We start from the raw sequence: 27,577 nt of genomic DNA, 5'->3' as shown, positions 1-27,577 counted from the left end.
CTCTTGCCTTTGGGGATGTGTTGAGTAGGAAATTGCTGCAGTTGAGGTCTAGGAGGTTTTCCCTCCTCTCTCCTCGAGGGTTTTGATGGATTCCTGTCTCACATTCAGGTCCTTCAGCCATTTTGAGTTAATTTTTGTGTATGGTGTAAGAATGTGGTCCAGTTTCATTCTTCTGCATGTTGCTGTCCAGTTTTCCCAGCACCACCTGCTAAAGAGGCAGTCTTTTTTCCATAGGATACTCTTTCCTGCTTTGTCAAAAATTAATTGGCCGTACATCTGTGGGCCCAGTTCTGCGTTCTCTATTCTATTCCATTGGTCTCTGTGTCTGTTTTTGTGCCAATATCATACTGTCTTGATGATGACAGCTTTGAAGTAGAGGCTAAAGTCTGGGATTGTGATGCCTCCCGTTTTGGTTTTCTTCTTCCATATTACTTTAGCTATTCGGGGTCTTTTGCAGTTGCATACGAATTTGAGAATAGTTTGTTCCAGCTTTGAGAAGAATGCTGGTGCAATTTTGATGGGGATTGCATTGAATGTGTAGACTGCTTTGGGTAGTAATGACATTTTCACAATGTTTATTCTTCCTATCCATGAACAGGGAATATTTTTCCATTTCTTGGTGTCTTCTTCAATCTCTTTCCTAAGTTTTCTATAGTTTTCATCATACACGTCTTGAATTTTCCAGGCCCACCTAGGTTCAATGTTCTAATCCATGCACTTTTATGCCACCACAGATGAGATGTACTTGCTTTGATGGCTGGCTTCTTAGGGGGCGGGATCAGTTTGTCTTGGCTCAGGCAGGGATATAGGCTGCCCCTGCCTGAGGAGAGGTGTTCTGCTTTAGGGGAGGTGTGCTGCCTGAGGGAGGTGTACAGCAGTGGGTTTAGTGCACGCCTTCACAGACACAACTGCGGATTCCCAGCCCCCAGCTAGATAGTGATCATGTTGAAGGAGGGATGAGTTTCTCTTGGCACCAGCCGGGATTCGTGCAGCTGTTGCCCATGGCGCTGGGTGCTGCTGGAAATGATCTGGGAGCTCCTACAGCCTGAGGGCGCACCCCAGCCTCCACTGCCGTCATCTCCCTGCCGGTATCGCATAGGTGTGGGCAAATATTTCCTGTTGGCACCTGGGATTTAGGATTCGTGTGGCCAATGCTGGAGGTAAGATGTGCTGTATAAATGAAGTGAGTGCTCCCCCTCCCAAAACCGAGGTCGATGTGAGTGCCCCTGACGCCACCTCCTTGGCTGCTGGCTCCCTGCCAAGATGGAGCAGGGCTGGAAGCTGTTTTCACTTGCGCCACCTGGGTTCGGGATTTGGGCTACCCAGCAGTTATCTATGGAGTGAAGGTTTCTCTCTCCCAGTGCAGTTAAATGTTCTTTATCTCTTCCCCCGAGACAGTACTATGAGCGTGTTCAGTTTCTCTGTCTCTTCCCTTTGTCTCTCGGGCTCCACGTGCTTGCCCGGGCTCGGGCTCCCACCTCCCCTGCCCATCTCAGGCTGGCCCGTTTTCCAATCTCCCCAGTTCGCATTCAATCACTCAGGTATTTTTGAGGTTGGCTTCTTTCTGGAGTCTGTATTTTCTCCTTCCACTCTTGCAGATGAGAGTAATGTCCTTCTCAGTTCGATAGATGGGGCAGAGGAAGTTTACAGAGCTCCTTCCCCTCTGCCATCTCGGCTCCTCCCTTCTGCTTCCCTGTTTTTGAGCAATTCTCTGGTGGTGATTTCTTCTTGACCTTTCTTTCTGGGGAGAATTTTTCCATCTTGTCATTTTGAATACGTTTCTGTATTTTTTGTGTTTTATAAGCTTGTTATTTTTCCTATACCTGATAGTACTTCTATATTATAAAGGTGTTTTACACTGTGTAGGACCTGTCATTTCAGGAGCTGTTTCTCGTATGTGTTTTGTGTACTCTGCTTTTTCATTTTCGCTGCTCTTTCTCACTCGTAAGTATCTGCTGAACTCCTCCTTGCTTACAGTGGTGAGGGTTTGGGCCTTTAATTGTGTTTTGATTTGTTTGTTAATAAAATGGGGGGACCCTGATCTCCAAAAAGAGGAAAGAAAATGGAACAATAAAAACCAAACAAGAGACTCAAAAAAATTACAAGGCTGATTCCAGAGAAAAAGATTGGAAGAAAAAAAAAGAAGAAGAAAAGACAAAAGAAATAAAAAGGAAAGAATAAAAAAGCTGCTTCAAAAAAAAGAAATAAAATGAAAAAACAAAACAAGCAAACAAACAAACAAAAAAAGTATGAGTCTGATTCCAAAATTATAAAAGAAGGAAAATAAGAGAGAATAAAATGTAAGCCTAGTCCTATTTCCACCAAAACTTCAGGTATCATTTTGAAGCATTATATTTTCAGTACATTTGGTGTGTGTTTGGTGCTGCCTGTGCTTGTCTTCTGGAAAAGGGGTTTTCTGCCCTTGCTTAAAGTCACTCCTGCTCCACTAAATAAATAGTTGATTGGCACTGTGAATGGGATTTGATGTATGTGCTTCCAGCCTCCACTGGGGGCTGCTGTGTTGCTTTCCGAAGTCTACAGTGTTGTCGGGGGGAAAATGGCACCACCTCAATTTCTTGACCTTTGACAGGGGATCTCACTGCCCTCCCCTCCACTGTTCAGATAGCTTCACAGCATATTGAGGGCAGTCACCTCTCCGTGTGCCACAACTCTCCTGCAGTTTTTCTTTGGTTGTGGCTTGGATTCCAATCCCAGATTTTTAAAGTCTTGGCACCATGGTGATCTGTGCCCACCCCTACTCTGATGTAGAAAATCTCCATGTTGTGCCTGTAGTCCTTTGCCCTGTAATCCACTCCCATGCCTGTGCAGTCTGCGGAAATTTAAGGAATCTGCAGTGTAACACCACTAATAGCAGCAAAGCTTATATTCCCTCCTTGTGCACCTATATCTGCTACTGAAGAATGTCCTGTATCTGTTGCCTATAGGGTGTTTTTGCTTGGGGAAGCAATATACCCTCTTTGGAAAGAACTTCAAGAAAGGGAATGTTCTCTCCCAATGTGCCCTGGAGATCCGTATACTGTTATGTGATGTGGGGCCATCTCCCTCCTCCCCTGTGGCTCATGCCACAGCTCCACTTTAGATAAAGTTACATCATTCCAGAGCCTCAGAGTCTGAGCTCCAAATGCTGTTTGTAAACAAACAAACAACCAAATAAACCTACATACATAAATAAAAACCACAACACTCAATACTTCTCACTCTAGTCCATGGTCTAGAGAGGTTTTCCTCTTGTGTGAACTTGATGCCCCATTTTCTCAACCCCTCTCCTTTTCTCTTCCCTGATTCACTTCACACACCTTACACATGCCATACTGTTTCCCTCCAACTGTGGAGATCTTTCTTCTACCCTGCAGATAGACATCCTTGGTTTTCCAAGTGATCTGACCTCAATATAGCTGTGTTTGAGGGATGAGGAAAGCCCAGGGTCCCCCCACATCTCGGCTATCTTAACTCCTCCTTTATAGACTTTGTTTTAAAGTCTAGTTTGTCTGAGATAATTCTTTCCACCTTGTCTTTCTTTTGACTTCCATTTGCATAATGGATATTTTTCCATTCCCTCACTTTCACTCTGCTGACATCTTTAGGTGTAAAATGAGTCTCTTGAGGGCAACATATGGATAGGTCTCTCTTTTTTTAATCCATGCTGTCACCTTGTGTCTTTTGTTGGAGCACTTAAGTCCATTTACATTCAAAGTAATTATCGATAGATATGGATTTATTGTCATTTTATTATTTTGTGCTTATTTCTGAAGCTTTTCTCTAATCCTTTATCTTTCATTTATGATTTGCTGATTTTCTTTTTTTTAATGTGAACAGTTGATCTTAAATTTTATTTTATTTTATTTTTTAAAATTCTTTTTAATGCTTATTTATTTTTGTTTTTTTCTTTTTTTGAAATATTATTTTATTTTATCTTTTTTACTTTATAAAGTTTCATGTTTTTTAACATATGCAATTATTTTCCATCATTTACAATACAGTAGTTACAATGACACTCCAAACAGAAAAGCAAAGTAAAAAATCAAAACGCCAACTTCTGTTTCATGTAATTAGACTTATACAGAAATTAGAAGGTTAAGTAACAACTAGTTAATCACCTAATTTCACAGCTATCTGAAGTGGCAGTCATTATATGATTTGCTGATTTTCTGAAATGATCTATTTGGATTTATTTCTCCTTATTCTTTGCATATGTATCAGTGGATTTTGATATATGGTTACCGTTAGGTTTGTATATACCCTCTTCTTCATATAGCAATCTATATTATTTTGATGGTTATTTAAGTTTAAACCTATTCTTTACGTATCTCCTTCCCACATTTTAGTTATATGTTGTCATATTACATCCTTTTATTTTGTGATTTCCTTGACCTTTCTTAAAATAAAAAGTCATTTTTACTGCTATGTTTCCTATTTTTATACTGTCAGTTTTGAGCTCTTTTCCATTCAAGGAGTTACTGTAAATATTTCTTACATGATTGGTTTAGTGATCATGAACTCCTTTAGTTTTTGCTTGTCTCAGAAACAGATGATAACTTTGCCGAATAGAGTATTCTGCAAATTTTTCCAATTCAGCACTTTGAATATATATCATGCCATTCCCTTCTGATTTAGAAGGTTTCTGCTGGAAAATCAGCTGATGATAGCCTTATGTGGTTTTCCTTATAAGTTACTCTCTTCTTTTGTCTTGCTACTTTAAAAAATTTGTTCTTTATCACCATTATGATTTAACTGGAATATTTCTTGATGTGGATCTGCTTTTGTTGATTTTTATGGAAGTTCTCTGTGCCTCCTAAATCTGGATATCTGTTTCCTTCCCCAGATGAGGGAAGTTTTAAGCTATTATTTCTTCAAATAAGTATTCTGTCCCCTTTTGTGTGTCATTTTCTTTTGAACCCCAGTAATACAAAGGTTTTTACGTTTAACGGAGTCACTGTGTTCCTTAAGTCTCTTCTCATTATGCATGATTCTGTTTTCTCTCTTTTGTTTGACTTAATTACTTTCTATTACTCTATCTTCTAGGTCATTGCATTATCCTTCTGTTTCTTCCAGTATGCTTTTCATTCTATCAAACATGTTTGTCATTTTGTTTATTAAGCCTTTTAACTCTGCTATGCTATTTCTTATCCATGTTTTAAGAGTATCATTCACGTTTTCCACTCTTTCCTGAAATACAGTGATTAACCTTATGATCTTTAAATTATCTATCAGGTATGTTATTTATAATTGTTTTGCTTACATTTCTAGCAACAGCCTTTTCATCTTTCATTTGGGATAGATTTCTCTGTCTTCTCCTTTTATCTATGTCTCTGTGCCTATTTCTTTGTATTAGGAAAGTGAGCTATATCTTTTATTTTTGAAGTTAATGTCCTTATGAAGAAGAGGTCCTGTCGTGCCCTGCTGTGTACTTTCCACTGTTCCCCAAGGCCTGGCACTTCCAGGAGTGCCTCCAGTGTTTGCTCCCTGTGTTCTGCTGTTTTGTTCTGTCTGCTTTATTCTTCAGGCCAGTTGTATGCAGGGGCTTTCTTTGCCTGATGCATGCAGCATGTAGTCTTTGGCCTGAATATAGTATATTTTAACTAGGTGTGCTCTGGTCTGATTGTGAAATGAGACCTGTCACCCCCACTCTGAGAACTGAGGCCCTGCTAAACTCCCATGTTGGAAGACATGGGTTGAGCAGGAATTTGGCCACCGCCCTGGGGGTGGGTTCCTAAAACACTTGAACTAAGGTAAGCATCACTGAGAAGGGCGTCTCCACCAGAACACAAGGGGTTAGGCAGCTTAGTGTAAGCATGTGAGGTAGGGAGTGTTGGTGCTACACTGGTTCTTGCATATGCACCTGTGCTTATGCTAAGGTGTAAGGCATGCCAATGGTACCAGCCAGTTCCTTTGTTCCCAGAAGGATCTCTCTTGGAATGCTGTCTCTCTATAGTATGCTCAAAGATGAGCAAATTATCTCCCCACTATGTGCCCCAAGGTCTTCAGATTGTTGTTTTCACGCTGTTTGTCCCTACCTTGTTTTCTTGTCTTCTCTCCTTGAGCAGCAAAATGCCCTCCGGACTCTATCCCAGACAAGCATGCCAAGCTTTAAAACTCCAAGCTTCGAGGCTCACTGGTTTTAAGAATGCAAGAAATTTGGCCCCTCTTGTTTTCCAAGCCTATTGCTATAGGGATACATTTTCCCTATGAGCTCACTTTTTTGGTAGTCTATCTCTCATCCTCCTCTTTGACTGAAGCAGCTATGATCTGTTTCTCTCCCAATCCACATCTCCATTCTTTCTACTTTCTTTCATATGGCCTCTTCTATGTTTTTAGTTGTGGAATTTGTTCTGCAGAACAAACTGTATGTTAACTTCTAGAGCATTTAAGATTATTTGATAGTTATCTAGTTGTACTGGAAATTAACAATAATGATATTCTCTTATATGTTTAATCTAGAAGTAATATTTAGATGGTCATAATAATGTAATTATTGAATATGAATCAAAGCAAATTGCAATATAAATATCATAGGAATATCAGGATATGGGTTTTGGGTTGGGGAACAAAGGAGATGGTGGTGATAATGAGACAGAGAGGAAAGGGCTAAATTGTCATCTATTTTTGAAAGTTAATAGATAATGCACAAAACTTAAGAATTAGTAATAGCAATATAAACCATTATTTTTGAGATATCAGAAATGTTAAAGTAAATACTATAATAATTGGCTTAGAGATGAAAAAGTTTATTTCTGGAGAAGGGGAAATAGTAGAAAGGTGACTGGGGATAGCTGCATGTCCTAATTTACTGCATGGAACTAAATGATAATGTGAATAAATGAACTTTTAAAAGTCTTACACATGAATGCGTCTTAAGTGATCACTTGGGCATTATGACTGCAATGCTGCAGGAGAGTTTCCTGTGTCTATTTTCTATTCAGTGTCTGATTCTGAGCAGGTTCAGCTTATCATGTTGAGATCACTGGTTATGGGTTTGGCATTCAGCTTTGTCCAGAAAAACCAGGGATTGCAGAGAGGATTGCTCAAGACTCCACAAGTCAAGAGAGGTGAGAGAAAGGCTGATATGTGGGAAATCAAATAGCTATTTTGTGGTTAAAGAGATTATAGGGAATGCATTATACTGCATTCTGGCTATGCTGAAAACAGCTAACCAGTATTTACTTAATGCATATTTAGGCATTGGGTTCTGCGTATGCTCATGAATTGCTTGCACCATGTTATCTATGGGATAACCTATAATTGGCCTGGGCCTGGGCTTGAGCCCTGGTATAATGACTGACGATAAATGTATTTCTTTTTTTAATGTTTAATTATCTATTGAGAGAGAGGGAGAGAGAGAGAGAGAGAGAAAGAGAGAGAGAGAGAGAGAGAGAGAGAGAGAGAGGAGAAGAGGGGCAGAGAGGGAGAGGGAGAGGGAGAATCCCACACAGGCTCCACATTTTTAGCACAGAACCTGACATGGGACTTGAGCTCATGAACCATGAGGTCCTGTCTTGAGCCAAAACCAAGAGTTGGATACTCAACCAACTGAGCCACTCAGGTGCCCCAAAATTAAATTGAGAAATTCCCATTTATAGTAGTATCAAAAGATTTAAGCATTTAGGTATAAAATTTTAAAGCTTTTTATTTATTGAAGTAATCTCTACTCCCAACATGAGGCATGAACTCATAACCCTGAGATCAAGAGTCACTTGCTCCTCTGACTGAGCCATCCAGGCACTCCCTATGTTTAGATTAACAAAAAAGTACAACACTTGTACATTGAAATGTATAAAATATTAATGGAGTAAATTAAGGAAGATCTAAATATATAGAAGGATAAATGGAAACATATCTTATGTACATGAATTATAAGGCTTCATATTGTTGATGATAATAGTCATAGAATTGATCTATAGATTTAGTGCCATCTGTACCAAAATTTCAGCTGGTCATTTTCAACACATTGATAAGCCGATCCTAAAATTTACATAGAAGACCAGAATAGAAAAATAAATATTGAAAAAAAGACAAAATTTAATTTCAGAGCTGACTATAAAGCTATAATAACCAAGACAGTATGGTGCTGACATGAAGACAGACATGTAGATTAATTCAATAGAATTGAGAGACCAGAAATAAATTTATACATTCATGGTTAATTGATATTTTATGAGGGTGCCAAAACAAATCAATAAGGAAAGAAAAAATAGTTCTGAGACTATTGAACATCCATATTCAGAAGAATGAAGTTGGAGTCCTATATTATATCATATTCAAAAATTAAAACCAAAAAATATAATGTTCTTGGAAGAAAACATAGGGGTAAATCTTCATTACCCTAGATCAGGCAACATTTTTTGAGATATGACACAAAAACACAGGAAATCAGAGAAAATAGGCTGATTAGACTTCACAGAATTAAAAATGTTCTTGCTTCAATGGACATTACCAAGAAAGTGCCGAAACAACCCAAGGAATGGGTGAAAATACAGCATAGATAGTAATCAGAATTATATGATAAACTCTTATAACCCAAAAAATATATATACATATATACACAAAGGGCCAATAGACACATGAAAAAACATAATTAGTCATTTGAGAAGTGCAAGTCAAACCACAGCAAATTCAAGTTAACACCTTCTAGGTTGTTTCTAATCAAAAAGATATGTAAGTGTTGCTGAGGATGTGTAGAAATTGGAATTCTCATTCATTGCTGTTGTCTGTGTAAAATGATAAAACTGTTTTGGAAAACAGTTTGGCAGTTTCTCAGAAAGTTAAACACAGAGTTGCCGTATGGCTCAGTAAGTCCACTGTGCATATATATATCCAAAAGAATTGAAAGCATGACTATAGAAAATCTTGTACATGAATGTTTACAGCAGCACTATTCATAACAGCCAAGAAAATGGAAATAATTCAAATGTCTATCAACTGATGAATTTATAAAGAAAATGTGGTAGACCAGGGCAAGATGGCAGAGAAGTTGGGAGCTCTGTAATTTTCACCGGCCTGCATCTATCAAACTAAGAAGGAATAAAGCCACAATTTTCTAATCTACAAGAGTGGGAGGAAGGACAGCCTCATAGGCGTGACTGAATGCGATCTGGGGAAGATAAAAATGGGCCAGGACCAGAAAGTTTGGATGGGAGGGAGTCCCCCTTTGAGCAGACTTGTGGAGATCACGAAGAGCAGTGCAGAGATGAGGGGAAGATAAAGAGAGGCTGAAAATGCTCATGGAGCTGCCACTAGAAAAGAGAAAAACCTCAACCCAGGATGGAGAGGGATCCTATCATCCCATCTTTAACCACAGAGAGAGAGATCTGTTCCCTTTAGGTGGCATGCTTTCCTTCGGCTCAGTGCCCAGATTCCAGGCAGTGCCAGGAGAATCTGCTCCCTTACTCCACCTACTGGGTCCCCAGCGAGGAAGCTGCCTGCCTGTGGGAGTACATCTCAGGGTGTTATCATTAAAGTGCATGGACTAAGATCTGGAAACGAGGTGGGGCCTGGAAAATACAACTTGGCCCGCCATGGCACAGGGAGATTGGATCCAAAAGAGTGGGTTGCAATGTTTAGTTCAAGAAGGGATTGGGGCGCTGCCATTCTTCTCTCCACAACTGCCAAGGAGGGGCCTTGGGGGGCAGCCCACAGGACTGCAGTGGAGGCAAGACCTAACTACACCAAACCAGACCCATCTGTGCTGGAGAGCTGCCTTTTTTTTTTCTCCTTCCCCCCCGCCCCCAGAGCCTGTGAAATTGATGCATTGCTGTGATTAGATCAATTCTTGCTATTCAGATATATTTTTCCTTCTCTCATTCTTATCTCACCCTGCTGGTTTTACACTTTTAGACTGTCCTTTGTCTTTTGTTGTTTTTGTAGTCCTCCGCCCTTTTTTTTCTTTTCCTTTTTTTCTTCTTTTTACTTTTGGTTCGATTGTTTGTTTGATTGATCTGTGCATTTGCGTACTTTTGTTCCCTGTGTGTTTGTCTGTGTATTTTCCTTTTCAGGGTTACCACAAGAAACAAGCCAAAGTACACCTAGTGCAGAGTCCCAAATATCACTAAGTAGGGAAATAAAATAATCAAAGGCACAACAAGAGAAATAGAGAGACAACATTAATAGAACACTTTCTGAACGGACAGGCCCTGGACAGTCAATGAACCTCTGCTGATATAGAAATACTAACAGGCTCCCAGTGCATAACAAGGTTTTAAAACTGACAAGAGACAGAAAGCTAGCCAAAATTATGAATCAGAAGACTCTTCTCTAAAGAAATTCCAGGAAGAAGTCACAGCTACAGAATGTCTTAAAACAGATATAAGCAAAATAACAGAGCAAGAATTTAGAGGAATTGTCATAAAATTAATCGCTGGGCTTGAAAAAAACCTTTGGAAGTCATCAGAGAAGCTATTGATACAAAGACTAGAGACCTTCAAAATAGCTGTATGAGATTTTTTTAAAAGGCTATAAATGAGGTGCATAATAAAATGGAGACTGCCAATGCAGGATTGAAGAGGCAGGGAGGAGAATACGTGAATTTGAAGACACAGTTATAGAAAAAAAGGAAGCCGAGTAAAAGAGAGAGAAATGGACCCAGGAGCATGAAAGGATAATTTGAGACCTGAGTGATACAATCAAATGGAACAGTATCCGAATCATAGGAATTCCTGAAGAAGAAGAAAGAGAAAAAGGTCTTAAAGGGGTGCTTGATCAAATTATACTCAAGAACTTCCCCAATATGGGGAAGGAAATAGACATTTAAATCGAAGAGACACAGAGAACTCCCCTCAGACATAACTTAAATAGACTTTCGGCATGACATATCATAGTAAAACTGGCAAAATATAAGGATAATGAGAGAATTCTGAAAGTAGCTAAGGATAAAAGGGCCCTAACATGCAAACTGAAACCTATCAGAGTGGTTACAGACCTATCTACTGAAACTTGGAAGACCAGGAAGGAATCGCAGGAAACGTTCAATGTGATGAACGGAAAAAAATATGCAGCCAAGAATCCTTTATCCAACAATACTGTCATTCATATCAGATAGAGAGATAAAGGTTTTCACAAATAAACAAAAAGTGAGACAATTCATCACCACCAAACCAGCCCTACAAGAAATCCTAAGAGGGACTCTATGAGGGAAATGTTGCAAGGAATACAAGGTGCCAGAGACAGAACTACAAGCTTGAACCCTTCAGAGAGCACAATGACTCTAAACTGATATTTTTCAGATATAACACTAAATGTAAATAGACTAAATATTCCAATCAAATGACATAGAATAGCAGAATGGGTAATAAAAACAAAATCCATCCATTTGTTGTCTACAAGAGACTCATTTTAGACCTGAAGACACCTTCAGATTGAAAGTAAGGGGATGGAGACTGCAAGTCAAAAGAAAGTCGGAGTAGCCATATTTATATGTGACAAACAACTTTAATGTAAAGGACGTAACAAAAGATGAAGAAGTACATTATTCAATAATTACAGAGTCTCTCCATCAGGAAGAGCAAACAATTATGTACATCTATGAGCCAAATTTGGGAGCACCCAAATACATAAAACAATCACAAAAAGAATCTTATTGATAAGAATGTGATAATTGCATGGGATTTTAATACTCCACTTACAGCAATGGATAGACAAACCAGACGGAAAACCCTAAAGAAACAATGGACTGAATGACACATTGGAACAGATGGACTTGCCAGATATATTTAGAACTCTACATCCTGAGGATATGAAATTTACTTTCTACTCAAGTGTAAATGTCACATTCTCCAAGATAGGTCACATACCCAGTCATAAAACAGCCCTCCATAAATATAAACAAATTGAGATCATACCATGCACACTTTCAGATCACAATGCTATGAAATTTCAGGTCAATCACAGGAAAAATACTTGAAAACGTCCAAAAACATGGAGGTTAAACACCACCCTACTAAACAGATTTTGGCCCAATCAGCTAATTAGGGAAGAAATTAAAAAATATATGGAAACAAATTAAAATGAAAATGCAAGAATCCAAACTCTTTGGGATACATCAAAGGCAATCCTAAGAGGAAAGGACATTGCAATCCATGGTTATTTCAAGAAACTAGAAGAAGCACAAATTCACAATCTAACAGAGCACCGAAAGGAAATAGAAGGGGAGAAACAAGAGAACCTCAAACCCAGCAGAAGAACAGACATAATAAAGATCAGGGCAGAAATAAACAATAGAGAATCAAAACAAAAACAAAAACAGCTCGACAGATTAAAGAAACCAACAGTTGTTTTTAAAAACTATATTCAAAATTGATAAACCTCTAGCCCAGCTTCTCAGAAAGAAAAGAGAGAACATCCAAATAGACAAAATCATGAATGAATATGGATCCATTGCAACCAAACCCTCAGATGTACAAGCAATCATCAGAGATTTCCATGAAAAATTATATACCAATAAGCTGGGCAACCTAGAAGAAATGGACAAAGTCCTAAATACACATGCACTCCCAAAATTCAAAGTGGAGGAGATAGAAAATCTGAACATACCCCAAATCAGGGGGGGAAAAAGAATCAGTTATTGAAAATCTCCCAACAAATAAAAGCCTGGGGTCAGATAGATTCCCTGGGGAATTTTACCAGACATTTAAAGCAGAGTTGATACCCATTCTTCTCACATATTCCAAAAAATTGAAGTGCAAGGAAAACCTCAGACTCATTCTATGAAGCCAGCATCACTTTGATTCCCAAATCAGACAGAGACTCAACAAAAAAGAGAACTACAGGCCAATATCCTTAATGAATACAGATGCAAAAATCCTCAACAAGATACTAGCAAATTGAATTCAACAGCATATAAAAAAAATTATCCACCATTATCAAGTGGGATTTATTTCTGGGTTACAGCGCTGGTTCAATATTTGCAAATCCAACAATGTGATATATCATATTAACAAAAGAAAAGATAAAAACCATATTATCCTATGGATAGATACAGAAAAAGCATTTGAGAAAATACAACATCCTTTCTTTATAAAAGCCCTCAAGAATGTCGGGATAGAAGTAACTTCTTTAAAACATCATAAAAACCATTTATGAAAATCCCACAGCTAATATAATTCTCAATGCAGAAAAACTGAGAGCCTTCCCCCTAAGATCAGGAACACGCCAAAGAAGTCCACTCTCACCTCTGTTGTTTAACATCATGCTGGAAGTCCTAGCATCGGCAATGAGACAGCAATAGGAAATAAAAGGCATCAGAATTAGCAAAGATGAAGTCAAACTTTCACTTTTCACAGATGACATGATACTCTACATCAAAAATCTGACAGATTCCACCAGACGCCTACTGGAACTGATCCATGAATTTGGCAAAGTCACTTAGTACATATCAGCATACAGAAATCAGTTGCATTTTAATACATCAATAATGAAGCCACAGATAGAGAAATTAATAAACTGATCCCATTCACAATTGCATGGAAATCCATAAAATACCTAGCAATAAACCTAACCAATGACTTAAAAGACCTATATGATAAAAACTATAGAATACTTATGAAGGAAATTGAAGAAGACACATAGAATTCGAAAAACATTCCATGCTCATGGATCTGAAGAATAAACATTATTACAATATCATTAGTACCCCCAAAAATCTACACATTCAGTGCAATCCCAATCATTATTGTATTAGCATTCTTCACACAGCTAGAACAAACTATCTTAAAATTCATATGGAAACACAAAAAAACCCGAATAGCCAAAGTAATAAATATTGAAGAAGAACACCAAAACGGGAGGCACCACAATCCTAGACTTTAGCTCTACTAAAAAGCTGTCATCATATAGCTATTATGGTATTGGCACAAAAACAGACACATAGACCAATGGAATAGAATAGAGAACCCAGAACTCGGCCGACAAATGTATGGCCAATTAATCTTTTACAAAGCAGGAAAGAGTATCCAATGGAAGAAGAGACAGCCTCTTTAGCAGGTGGTGCTGTGAGAACTGGATAGCAACTTGTAGAAGAATGAAATTGGACCACTTTCATACAACATACACAGAAGCAAACTCAAAATGGATGAAGGATCTGAACATGAGACATGACACCATCAAAACCCTAGAGGAGAAAGCAGGAAACATCCTCCTTGACCTCAACCACAGCAATGTCCTACTCGATACATCCCCAAAGGCAAGAGGGAAAAATGAACTATTGGGACCTCATCAAGATAAAAAGCTTCTGCACTGCTAAGAAAAGAATCAAGAAAACTAATAGTCACCCAAGGGAATGGGAAAAGATAGTTGTAAATAACATCTTGGATAAAGGACCAGTATCCAAATTTGACAAGGAACTCACCATACTCCACACCAGAAAGACGAATACAATGAAGAAATGGGCAGAAGACATAACAGACTCTTCTCCAAAGCGGACATCCAGACAGCCAACAGACACATGAAACGATGCTTAGCGTCACTCATCATCAAGGAAATACAAATCAAAACCACATTGAGATACCACCTCACACTGGTCAGAGTGGCTAACATGAACAAATCAAGAGATTATGGATCCTGGCGAGGATGTGCAGAAACAGGCACCCTCCTACACTATTGTTGGGAATGTAAACGGGTTCAGCCACTATGGAAAACAGTGTGGAATTTCCTCAAAAATTTAACAATAGAACTCCCCTATGACCCAGCAATAACAGTTCTAGGGATACTGCAGTCCTGACACAGGAGCACATGTACTCCAATGTTCATAGCGGCAGTTTTAACAATAGCCAAATCATCGAAGCCTAAATATCCATCAACTGATGAATGGATCATGATGTTGTGGTTCATATATACAATGGAATACTACATGGCAATGAGAAAGAATGAAATTTGGCCTCATGGCAATGTGGATGGAACTCGAGGGTGTCACACCATATGTTTTACCTCATAAGTCTAACAGGAGAAACTTAACAGAGGACCATGGGCCGGGGAAGGGGGGAAAAGAGTTAGGGAGAGGGAGGGAGGCAAATCATGAGACACTCTTGAATACTAAAAACAAACTGAGTTCAGAAGGGGTAGGGGGAATGGGGAAGGGGGTGATGGACATGGAGGAGGGCACTTGTGGGGAAGAGCACCGGGTGTTATATGGTAACCTACTTGACAATAAAGTATATATATGAAAAAAGAAAATGTGGTTTATATATACAATGGAATACCCCATTGCAATAGGAAGAATGAAATCTGGCCATTCCTGGCAACGTGGATTGACCTCGAGGGTGTCATGCTAAGTGAAATAAGTGAGGCTGAGAAGGACTGATATCTTGTTTTTTCACTCATAAGTCTAACAGGAGAGGCTTCACAGAGGACCATCAGGAGGGGAAGGGGGGGAAATAGGGAGAGGGAAGGTGGCAAATCAGGAGAGAGTCTTGAATACTGAAAACATACTGAGGGCTGACGGGGGAGGGGGAAAGTGAAAGGTGGTTGATGGACATTGAGGAGGGCACTAGTGGTGAAGAGCACTGGGTGTTATATGGAAACCAACTTGACAATAAACAAAAAAGAGCAAGAAATGTTTATTTATACAGTCAAATATTATTGAGCCATAAAAAACTAATGAAGTACTGATACATACAACGTGGATGAACCTTGAAAACATTATGACGTGTGTAAGAAGACAGTCACAAATGGTTACATACATATTGCATGATTTTAGTTATGTGAATTCCCTAGAATATACAAATCCATAGAGCTATAAAATAAATTGTGGCTCCTAGGGGGTGGCAGATTTGGGAGAAGGAAATGACTGCTAACAGGTATAGGGTTTTTTGTAGGTGAAGGAAATATTCTGGAATTAATCAACAGTGATGGGTGCACAGCTTTGTATAGATACTAAAAACCACTAAATTGTCCACTTAAGAGCATAAATTTTGGGGCCCTTGGGTCACTCAGTCAGTTGAGCTTCCAACTTTATCTCAGGTCATGATGTTATGGTTTGTGAGTTCGAGTCCTGCATCAGCCTCTGTGCTGACATCTCAGAGCCTGGAGCCTGCTTTGGAATCTGCATCTCCCTCTCTCTGCTCTTCCCCTGCTCACTCTCTCTCTCTATCTCTCCTTCAAAAATGAATAGAACTCCTCTATGACCCAGCAATAGCACTGCTAGGGATTTACCTAAGGGATACAGAAGTGCTGATGCATAGGGGCACATGTACCCCAATGTTCATAGCAGCACTGTCAACAATAGCCAAATCATGGAAAGAACCTAAATGTCCATTACCTGATGAATGGATCAAGAAGATGTGGTATATATATATATATATACAATGGAGTATTACATGGCAATGAGAAAGAATGAAATATGGCCATTTGTAGCAAGGTTGATGGATCTCAAGGGTGTCATGCTAAGCGAGATAAGTCAGGCGGAGAAGGGCAGATACCATATGTTTGCACTCATAGGGCTAACAGGAGAAAAGGAGAAACCTAATGGGGGGACCATGGGGAGGGGAAGAGGGAGAGAGAGTTGGAGAGAGAGAGGGACGCAAGAACCTGAGAGACTATTGAATACTGAAAACGAACCGAGGGTTGAAGGTCGGGGGGAAGAGGTGCTGGTAATGGAGGAGGGCACTTGTGGGGAAGAGCACTGGGTGTTATATGGAAACCAATTTGACAATAAACTATTTAAAAAATAAAAATAAAATAAAATAAAATTTCAAAATATCAATCAAAATAAAAAATTAAAAAAATAAAAGGTACGATAAAAGGTATGATATATGAATTACATTTCATAGTTTTTAATTTAAAACTGGAATTGGAGGGGGATGTGACCAATAGAATTTTATCTGTTCCTAGAGAAGTCTCTGACATTTTCTGGCTCTAATGCTCTCTTCAAACAATAAATGGATTTACCAACTGGAGGAACAGTTTGTCCTATCTATATATTTTGTGTGAATATTTCTGCTTCCTGTGTTTTGGTGTCTGAGTTTGGGCTAGGGCTATAGACCTACTTGAGTTTTATTCACAAGGTTGCTTGGTTTTTTACAGGCCTTCTGAGTGTAATTCCTCTCATGATCATCCAGGCTTTATTTTACTAGGTGGAATGAATCACATAGATCTGCATATTATGTGACTTTGGACAAGTTTATTCTCTTTGATCCTTAAATTTCTTTACAGTATCTACTACTCAGGGTTGTGAAGACTAAATGAAATAATGGATTATACGTATATAGCACACTGTCCTGTTGTAAGCCTCAGTTAATGTTAGTTTCCTCTCTGCTTCTTTACCTTTGGAAAAAAGCACATTCCTTACAGGTCAGAGGTCACAAAAACTCTGTCTAGGCTTCCTGCTCAGGAACAGATTGCCTCTAGAAATCAATCATGGATGAGCTTCTTTTTCTTTTTTGTTTTTATCTGTGTGTCCCCTGCTGTGCCTCTTTTAGTAACTCGTACACTGTAGGTACTCAGTGAATTTGGATTTACTATGACACAACACAACCCTTTTCCATGAATTTCCCAGCATGGTGTTGAGAGGATTGCAAAGTGTCAGCATTAATGTGTAACAAATGGACATTGTTAGTGCCCCTTTGGAATTGTGTGCCTTCCAGTTGTACTGAGGCAGAGTGCTTAATTAAATTTCATATTTAAGGGGAGTGATGGCTGAGTTCTCCATCCCCCATAAAGCCTTTTTCTTTTCATGAGAGAGAGAGAAAGAGAGATCTATAGTACAATTAGGGGACGGACAGAGAGAGAGGGAGAGAGACTCTTACGCTGACTCCGTGTCCAGTGCTGAGGAGTCTGACACAGAGTTTGATCTCATGACACCACAAGATCATGACCTGAACCAAAATCAAGAGTTGGGCACTTAACTGACTGAGCCACCCAGGTGTATCACCTTGTAAAACTTTTGGACTCTTGCTTTCCAAGCTATGCTTTCCAGGATTGTTTCCTTATTTTAAACATCATCTTTAACATGCAGTAGTAAAAGCTTAAACAATACTAAAGAACTCATAATTTATAGAGGCAGTCCAAGGTTCCTTTCGACTTGGAAATGCTTTTCTTATTAGGCTGTCTAAATGCATTGTATATGACTTTTAAAGGCATATATTTAGTTCACCACTGTTCCTTATTTCTATTTTTAAAAGTTGAATGAGTAGTTAATACATGTAAAAGAAGAGAAAGATATTGGGACGAAGAAAAATTAACAAGTGTACAGACCCATTTTAAGTGTCATTTTCTGAGCAGCAGCTCCCAGTGCCATCAACTGTACCAATGGGAACTGCCCTATGTTTAAGTGGAATGGTTTAGGGTTATATTTGAGGTCATTGAAATTGCTGAGACCAATGCAATAGCAAATTCTCTTTTTAATTGTTCTTCCCACAGGCTAGAGAGATGGAGAATGTGACACTGCATCCTTCATTCTCAGTTATGAGAAGAGTGAATTAATAACTATAGACATCTTAATCTGTGCTTTCTCTCCCACATCTAGGAGCGGAAAAAGAAATTTGAAAAGGATGGTGAAAGATTTTATTCTTTGCTGGATCGGCACTTACATCTATCTTCCAAAAAGAAAGAATCTCAGTTACAAGAGGTATGTTCAAAAAGCCTGTTCCCACCTTCTACTGCCAGTTATGCCTTGCTAACATTGGCATCTTCCTATTACAAGGTTTTCCTTATACCTTGCCTCAGCAGGGAACCACTATAACAGTAGTCTTACAGTTAAAACCTTTTTCCTGGGACTCAGGATCCTTCAGTTCTCAAATTAGCTCCTCCAGCACTCACTGTGTGACTTTTTGTTGTTGTTTATTTGTTTTTTGGACTTTAGAATAAATAATTTGATATATAAATAGTATTTATGTCAACAATAAAATGTAAGTTTGAGAAAATAAAATTTTACCATGCAACACTGTTAGAATATCACTGACTTATGCATTAGCCTCTGCCTTTTATTCCTGTGACTTACTCATTCCACAACTAGAAGACTGTATCTCCTCCTCCTCTTCACCCAATTTGTCCATCCTTCTCATCCCCTTCCCTTTGACAACTATTAGTTTGTTCTCTTTATTTATAGGTCTGATTCTGCATTTTCTTTACTCATGTTTATTTCTTAGATTATACATATGACTAAAATTTCTTATTATTAATCTCAGTTTAACTTATTTCACTTAGCATAATATCCTGTAGGGCTATTCATATTGTCACAAAAGGCAAGATGTCATCCTTTTTTGTGGCTGCATATTATTCCAACATCCACATCTTCCTTATTCATTCATCCATCAATGTATACTTAGGTTCCTTTCTTATCTTAGCTATTGAAAATAATACAGCAATTATGTTCGGGGCGCATGTATCTTTTTGAATTAGTGTTTTCCTTTTCTTTGCCTAAATACCCAGTAGTAGAAGTACTGGGTCATGTGGTAATTCTATTTTTAAGGTTTTGAACTCCATGCTGCTTTTCATAGTGGCTGCACCAGTTTACATCCCGCCAACAGTACATGAGGGTTCCTTTTTCTTCACATCCTCACCAACACTTGTTATTTCTTGTCTTTCATGGTGACTTTGAATAACACATTTTTTTCTTGGACCCAGTTCCCCTATCTGTCAAAGGAGGAGGGATATTTAATAACTTCCAGAGTCCCTTTCAGTTCTATGTTTCTGAGTCCAAAATTCACATGAGGATAAAGTTAGACTGGTACTGTATTTGGCACACCAGGAGCAGATCTCTCCTTTTTTCCCAAGATATTCCAACATTAACTTTTTTTAATGGACTTTCAGGGACTTCAGTTCAAATAAACCACTACTCCATGAATGCACACCACATGCTAGGCACTAAGCTGGGTGCAAAAGGACTACAGAGACAATGAAATATACTTCCTGTCATTCTTTAGCTTATAATTGAAATGATAAAATAAGAATACACATGACAGTTAAACAAGTAGAATGTGTGTGTGTGTGTGTGTGTGTGTGTGCGGTTTTCTTTATAATAGTTTATGTCTAATTGACTTCCATATAACATCCAGTGCTTCTCCCCACAAGTGCCCCCTGCCCATGACCATCATCCCCTTCTCCTCACTCCCTCCCCCTTCAGCCCTCGGTTCGTTTTCAGTATTCAATTGTCTCTCATGATTTGTGTCACTTTTACATACTGTAACATGTGTCTGAATGTGGTATCCTTAAAGGGGTGGGGAGGTATTTGGAGAATAAAAAACTTAAATTTGGATGTGGAGATTTCCCTTTGTAAAATAATGGTGCCTATTCAATTTGAGGTGGTCCCTCAACAAAAGGTAAAGGCTTTGACAGGTAGAAATGGAGAAATGGACCTTTCATATAGAGGGCAATAGCCCCAGAATGAAAAAAATCTACAAGGAACTCACCAAACTCCACACCCAAAAAACAAATAACCCAATGAAGAAATGGGCAGAAGACATAAACAGACACTTCTCCAAAGAGGACATCCAGATGGCCAACAGGCACATGAAACGATGCTCAACATCACTCATCATCAGGGAAATTCAAATCAAAACCACACTGAGATACCACCTCAGGCCAGACAGAGTGGCTAAAATGAACAAATCAAGAGACTATAGATGCTGGTGAAGGTGTGGAGAAATGGGCACCCTCCTACACTTTTGGTAGGAATGTAAACTGGTGCAGCTGCTCTGGAAAATAGTGTGGAGGTTCCTCAGAAAACTATCGATAGAACTCCCCTATGACCCAGCAATAGCACTGCTAGGGATTTACCCAAGGGATACAGAAGTGCTGATGCATAGGGGCACATGTACCTCAATGTTCACAGCAGCACTGTCAACAATAGTCAAATCATGGAAAGAGCCTACATGTCCATCACCTGATGAGTGGATTAAGAAGATGTGGTATATATACACAATGGAGTATTACATGGCAATGAGAAAGAAAGAAATCTGGCCATTTGTAGCAAGGTGGATGGAACTCGAGGGTGTCGTGCTAAAGGAAATAAGTTAGGCGGAGAAGGACAGATACCATATGTTTGCACTCATAAGTCTAACAGGAGAACAGGAGAAACCTAATAGAGGACCAGGGGGAGGGGAAATGGGAGAGTTGAGGAGAGAGATGGATGCAAAACCTGAGAGACTGTTGAATACTGAAAACGAACTGAGGGTTGAAGGGGGAGAGTGAGGGGGAAAAGAGGTGGTGGTAATGGAGGAGGGCACTTGTGGGGAAGACCACTGGGTGTTATATGGAAACCAATTTCACAATAAACTATCAAAAAAAAGAAATTTTTTTTATGACACGGATTTGGCCTATTAAGGCAAATGTTCTGGGCACACTCACAAAAAAAAATTACAAAATACTATCAGGCAAGTTGAGGCTACATTATGGAGTGATAGGCTCAGGACTTTCTATTGAATTCTGTTGGCCCTGGGAGGATCAAGGAGAGCTTTTGGTTTTACAAACAATATGAGTGGAATTCTGCATTAGGAATATTAAACTGTCTGAGGTTATAAGATGAACTAGACCTAAGAGAGACTGGAAACAAACAAACAAAAAGCAGTTTAGGGAGGTATTGCAATGATCTAGAGGAGAGAGTCTAAGTCACAATGGTGGCACTGGAGAAGGTAGAAAAGGAACTAACTGAATTAAAATGCTTTTTTTTAAATCTAAAAAACAGAATTTATTATAATATTATTGAGTTTATACATTATTCGGGAATAAATTAAGATCTTTTTTGGGGAAATATTTCTATTTTATTTTTTTCATTTTTTAAAAATAGTTTATTGTCAATTTGGATTCCATATAACACCCAGTGCTTCTCCCCACAAGTGCCCCCCACCATGACCATCACCCCCTCCCTCCCTCCCCAAAATTAAGATCTTTGATACTAAGTATTCCCATTCCAGAACATGTTAAAATTCTATATTTACTCAAGTCTTTTATGCCTTTTACATAATGTACAGTAAAATTCTCTAAAAATGTTATTTTTTTGCCTATTCCTATAGATTTATACTTGTTTCATAACTCAGATGTTTTTGCTTTTGTAACTGACTGGAAGCCTTTTCCTATCATATTTTGTAACTGATAACACTGTTTGATGAATTCTACGATGGATGGCTTCTGACCATTTGACTTTTTGCCCTTACTCCAAAAACTTTTCTCCTAATAATTGTTTAAGTTTACAGCACTTACATAGCTTCTATAATGACTTTACATGGATACATAAAGAATCTTGGCTTTATGAAAATTCAGGAATAATGGAATTGAGGAATACTTAATTTTGTGTTGATTTGTGATTTAACAACTTTAACTCTTCCAATTTCTAAAAATCATCTGCATATTGTCTTGTATTTTTTTAATAGTTTATTGCCAAATTGGTTTCCATATAATTCCCAATGCTCTTCCCCACAAGTGCTCTCCTCCATTACCACCACCTCTTTTCCCCCTCACCCTCCCTCTTCAACCCTTGGTTGGTTTTCAGTAATCAATAGTCTCTCAGGTTTTGCGTCCCTCTCTCTCCCCAACTCTCTTTCCCCTTTCTCCTCCCCATGGTCCTCCATTAGGTTTCTCCTGTTATGCCTATGTGGGTGTGGAGTCTGGTGAGTTCCTTGTAGATTTTGGATACTAGCCCTTTATCTGATATGTCATTTGCAACTAACTTTTCCCATGTTGTTGGTTGCCTGTTCATTTTCTTGATTGTTTTCTTTGCAGTGCAGAAGCTTTTTATCTTGATGTGGTCCCAAGAGTTCATTTTTGCTTTCATTTCTCTTGCCTTTTGGGATGTGTTGAGTAGGAAATGCTGTTGTTGAGGTCAAGGAGGTTGTTTCCTACTTTATCCTCTAGGGTTTTGATGGTTTCCTGTCTCACATTCAGGTCCTTCAGCCATTTTGAGTTGATTTTTGTGTATGGTGTAGGAGAGTGGTCTAGTTTCATTCTTCTGCATATTGCTGTCCAGTTCTTCCAGCACCACCTGCTAAAGAGACGGTCTTTTTATTAGAAGAATGGATCTGTGTGTTGGATCCAGTAAAAGATGGAGAAATATAAAAAAGGGGGCACCTCGGTGGCCCAGTTGCTTAAGCATGTGGCTTGGGGTCAGGTCATGATCTCACAGTCTGTGGGTTTGAGCCCCGTGTCACGCTCTGGGCTGACAGCTGAAAGCCTGAAGTCTGCTTCAGATTCTATGTCTCTCTCTCTCTGCTTCTCCCCTGCATGTTCGTTCGTTCTCTCTCTCTCTCTCTCTCTCTCTCTCTCTCTCTCTCTCTCTCTCTCTCTCTCTCTCTCTTTCTCCTTCTCCTTCTCTCAAAGAATAAGCATTTAATTTAAAAAAGTATAGAGAGATATTCAATTGAATAAGATCATAGACATGAGCTGTGAAAGTTCTTAGAAATCATCTTGTTGAAGGTTATATAGATGGTGGCAAAGTTTATAAGTGATTTGCCTAGTGTCCGTTGCATCATGTAAGGGTGCTTCAAGGTGATGAAACAGAGCCTCAATGGTGGATAGAGTTAGTATTGAAAAAGTGAAGGAGTATTTTTCTTCCATCAACTGGAATGGGGTCTTCTGTCATTTTTCTTCTGCATACCTTTGTTTTCCTCATTTTCCATCTATTCTCTGTTGTGTTCCTAGGTAGAAGAGAGTTAACATAAAAGGTCTCAGTCTACTATGATTAGGAAAATCTGATTATAAGATTAACTCTTGGCTAGTGGACAGTTTCTTACACAGATATAATTTCCATAAATGTAAGAGTGACTCACTGTGCCTATATTGCCTGTACAAACAATGTGGTTTACGTAGAATGTTTTATTTTCTTCTGTGAGTCTGGAGTTTTGGTATCTTCCCAGCAGCCAGTGCCTGTGTAGAGGCAGTAATAAAAACATAGAGCACTGAGTCTAAAGAGCCTCCCTGGTAGACCATATTGCATTTGTGTTGTTATAACTTGCTGCTGGAGGAATTCAGTGTGACTTTTGTGACTATATTAAAGGAGCACTCTTGGAAGTTTCACCTAGTTTCCTCTAAACTTCATCCCATGTATTTTTCCCTTTGCTGATTTTGCTTTATAGCCTTCCACTAAATTCAATCTTAGCCATGAATATAACTATATGCTGGAGTCCTTTGAGTCCTCCTAGTGAGTTACCAATTACCTAGGGGTTTGGGACCCCTGGCACAGTCCAAACTTTGCTATTTTGGAGGCTTTTACAATGAAAGCTTCTGGAATGTCCTAGCAGTTTGGTTCCTGTATGTAGATGTTCCTTGTGACTTTCCCAAAGAGCAAAGATGCAGTCTTTGAACTTCATCAATTAAAAATATTCTGGGGGATCTTGGGTCACTTTCTTAATATTAAGAGACTTTATTTTTAGAGCAGGTTTACAGAAAAGTTTAATTATAAGTACAGAGTTCCCATATATTCCTAATTCCAAGCATACAGTTCACCCTACTATTAACATTTGCATGAATGATGAGCCAATGTATTGTACGTTCTGTGGATTTAAACAAATGTTTAATGACATAAATCCACCATTACACTATAATGCAGAATAGTGTCACTGCCCAAAATATGTGTGGGCACCACTGTTCATCCCTCCATCCAGCCACATCCCCAAACTGCTAGCAACTATTAATCTTCTTATGGTCTCCATATTTTTGCCTATTCCAGAATGTTTTATTGTTTGAATTATACAGCATGTAGCATTTTCAGTTTGGCTTATTTAATTTAGCATTTTGCGGTTAAGGTTCTTCTGTGTCTTTTCATGACTTTAAAAACATTTATTTTTAGTGCTGAATAACATTCCATTTTGTGGATTTACCACAGTTTATTTATCTTTTCACCTATTGAAGGACATTTTGTCTTCCTCTCAACTTTTTCAATTATTCACAAAGCTGATGTAAATATTTTAATGCAGGTTTTTGTGTATGTAACTTTGCAAATAATTTGGGTAAATACCAAAAAAGCACAATTGCTGGATTGCATGGTAACAGTACATTTAGTTTCTTACAGAAACATCTAAATTATTTTTCCAAGTGACTCCACCATTTTTTATTTCTATAATCAATGAATGAAAGTTCTTATTGCCCTTGTTGCTCTCTTTGTCAGCATTCTGTGTTGTCTGTGTTTTGGATTTTAGCCAGTCTAATAGATATGTAGTGATCTCTCATTGCTATTTTAATCTTCGTCTCCCTGACATATGATGTTGAACATCTTTTCATATGAATTTTTTCCATCTGTAGATCTCTTTTGGTAAGGAATATGTTCATATAGTTTTTCCATTTTTAATTGGATTATTACTGTTGTATTTTAAGAGCTATTTTCCTACTTTATTTTTATTAATTTATTTATTTTTAAAGAATATCTTACTCCTCCTCTGTGTGCTTTGTTTCCCTTCACTGCCTCCAGGGTTAGAGCTATCTGTTTTGTTCCTTAAATTCCACATATGAGTGAATCATATGGTATTTGTCTTTCTCTGACTTTTTTCACTTAGCATAATGCTTTCTAGCTTGATCCATGACATTGCAAATGGCAAGCGTTTATTCTTCTTGATAGCTAAGTAATATTCCATTGTATATATACATATACACCACATCTTTATTCATTCATCAGTTGAGGGACATTTGGGCTCCTTCTATATTTTGGCTATGGTTGATAATGCTACTCGTTTGTCTATTTTAGGTACCACTTCTTTCTCAGATATGTGTTTTGCAAAGATTTTCTCCCAGTCTATGGCTTGTGTTTTGATCTCTTAACCAAGTGTATCACAAACCAGAAATGTTTTAATTTTAATGAAATCCAACCTATCAGTTTTTTCTTTTGTGAATTATGATTTTGATATCATATACAAAAAGTTATCACCAAATCCAAGGCTACTTAAGTTTTATCTTATATTCTAAGAGTTTTAAGGTTTTGATTTTTACATTTAGCTCTATGATATATTTGGGGTTAATTGTTGAGAAAAGTGTAAAGTCTATCTCTATCTAGATTCATTTTTTTTTGCATGGTGATGTGCAGTTGTTTCAGCACCACTTTTTAAATTTTTTAAGTCTTTATTTTTGAGAGCAAGAGAGAGAGCAAGGGAAGGGCAGAGAGAGAGGGAGACATGGAATCCAAAGCAGGCTCCAGGCTCCAAGCTGTCAGCATAGAGCCTGACATGGGGCTTGAACTCACGAAATGCAAATTCATGACCCAAGCCAAAGTTGGACGATCAACTGACTGAGCCACCCAGGCGCCCCCAGCACCATTTGTTGAAAATACTATCTTTGCTTTTTTTTTAAATTTATCTATTTTTACTTGAAAAATGTAACATATGTATATATTAAAAATAAAAGTTTGAAATAAAATTATAATACACACTATAAAAAGGTATACAAAATATTAAATCCTTATCATTCCAGATTCCCGGTCCTCTCTTTCTCTTCCTTAGAGGCATTCCCATTACTAATAGCTGTGAAACTTTCCCAAAATAGTCTATGCACATATAAGCACATATGTTCCCTTTTTAAAAACACATGGAAGCCTACTATACACAATGTGCTTATCTTATTCTTTTTAACTTAAGAATATACCTTAAATATTGGTTCATAGCACACATACTGACATTTCCCCCGCCCCTCAGTTGCATTTCATTTTATGAACTGCCATAGATATTGAAAGAGTCCCCTTTTTCCCATCACTTCCTAAGCCATTTCTGGTCATATGAGAGTCTGCAGGTAAATAGCCTGAGTCCTAGCCCAAGCTAGATAAATTCCCAGTATTTAAACGAAATTTTTAACATTTATTTATTTTTGAGGAAGAGATAGAGTGCGAGTGGCAGAGAGGCAGAGAGGGAGACACAGAATCTGAAGCAGGCTCCAGGCTCTGAGCTGTCAGCACAGAGCCTGATGTGGGGCTCGAACTCATGAACCATGAGATCTTGACCTGAGTCGAAGTCAGATGCTCAACTGACTGAGCTACCCAGGTGCCCCCCAACCAGTTTTTATAAAGATTTTACCTTATGAAGTATTTGGGTATAAAGTAGATGCTCAGATTCTAGGACTAATAGAAACAATGAAGGAAGACTATGATCCTGCTTTTCTTATATAATATCTACATTGACTCTGGATCTTTGAGGCAAAAATAATAGTGACCCTTTAAAAAGATGTCTCAAGAGTAGGTCCTTTGAATACAAGAAATCTGGTATTAGAAAACAATATACATTTTGTATTATTTCCTGGGATAAGATTGGTAAGCTATTGTCTGATACTCTTCATGGGAGCAGTATTTCTTAAATTGTAGGTTGCCACTCATTTAGTAGGTCATGATATCAATTTAGTGACTCATGCCCTACATTTTGTAAAATGAAAGAATAAAAAGGAAAAATCTTAGTGCATCACTTATAGTGTTGTATTAAACCTGACAATATTTTTTCTTTTACTACAGTGAGTCAGTACAGTATTTTATATCATGTCCTTGTATATGCATACTTATCTTTGCTTTATTGTATTCTTTGCCCTTTTGTCAGATTGATTGACTATATTTATGTATAAATATAACTTCTAAGCTTTCTATTCTGTTTCACTGATCTATTTGTTTTTTCACCAGTACCACATTGTTTTGATTATGATAGCTTTATAGGAATTTGAAGTCAGATAGTGTAAA

The 27,577-nt window shown here is 38.2% G+C and overlaps 1 protein-coding gene across 1 annotated transcript in view; it reads left to right on the top strand.

The window, feature by feature from the left end:
• Window positions 1-27,577, top strand: part of OPHN1 (oligophrenin 1) — a 511,411-nt gene that overhangs the window by 250,310 nt on the left and 233,524 nt on the right. Inside the window, 2 exon segments of the mRNA XM_029930777.1 lie at window positions 6,639-6,662; window positions 18,417-18,571. Of these exon segments, the coding sequence (XP_029786637.1) occupies window positions 6,639-6,662; window positions 18,417-18,571 (179 nt within the window).

The sequence above is a fragment of the Suricata suricatta genome, chromosome X (genome assembly GCF_006229205.1).
Source record: "Suricata suricatta isolate VVHF042 chromosome X, meerkat_22Aug2017_6uvM2_HiC, whole genome shotgun sequence".
Lineage (NCBI taxonomy): Eukaryota > Metazoa > Chordata > Mammalia > Carnivora > Herpestidae > Suricata > Suricata suricatta.
Note: the sequence above shows the minus strand (reverse complement) of the source record. Positions and strands in the feature narration are given on the sequence as shown.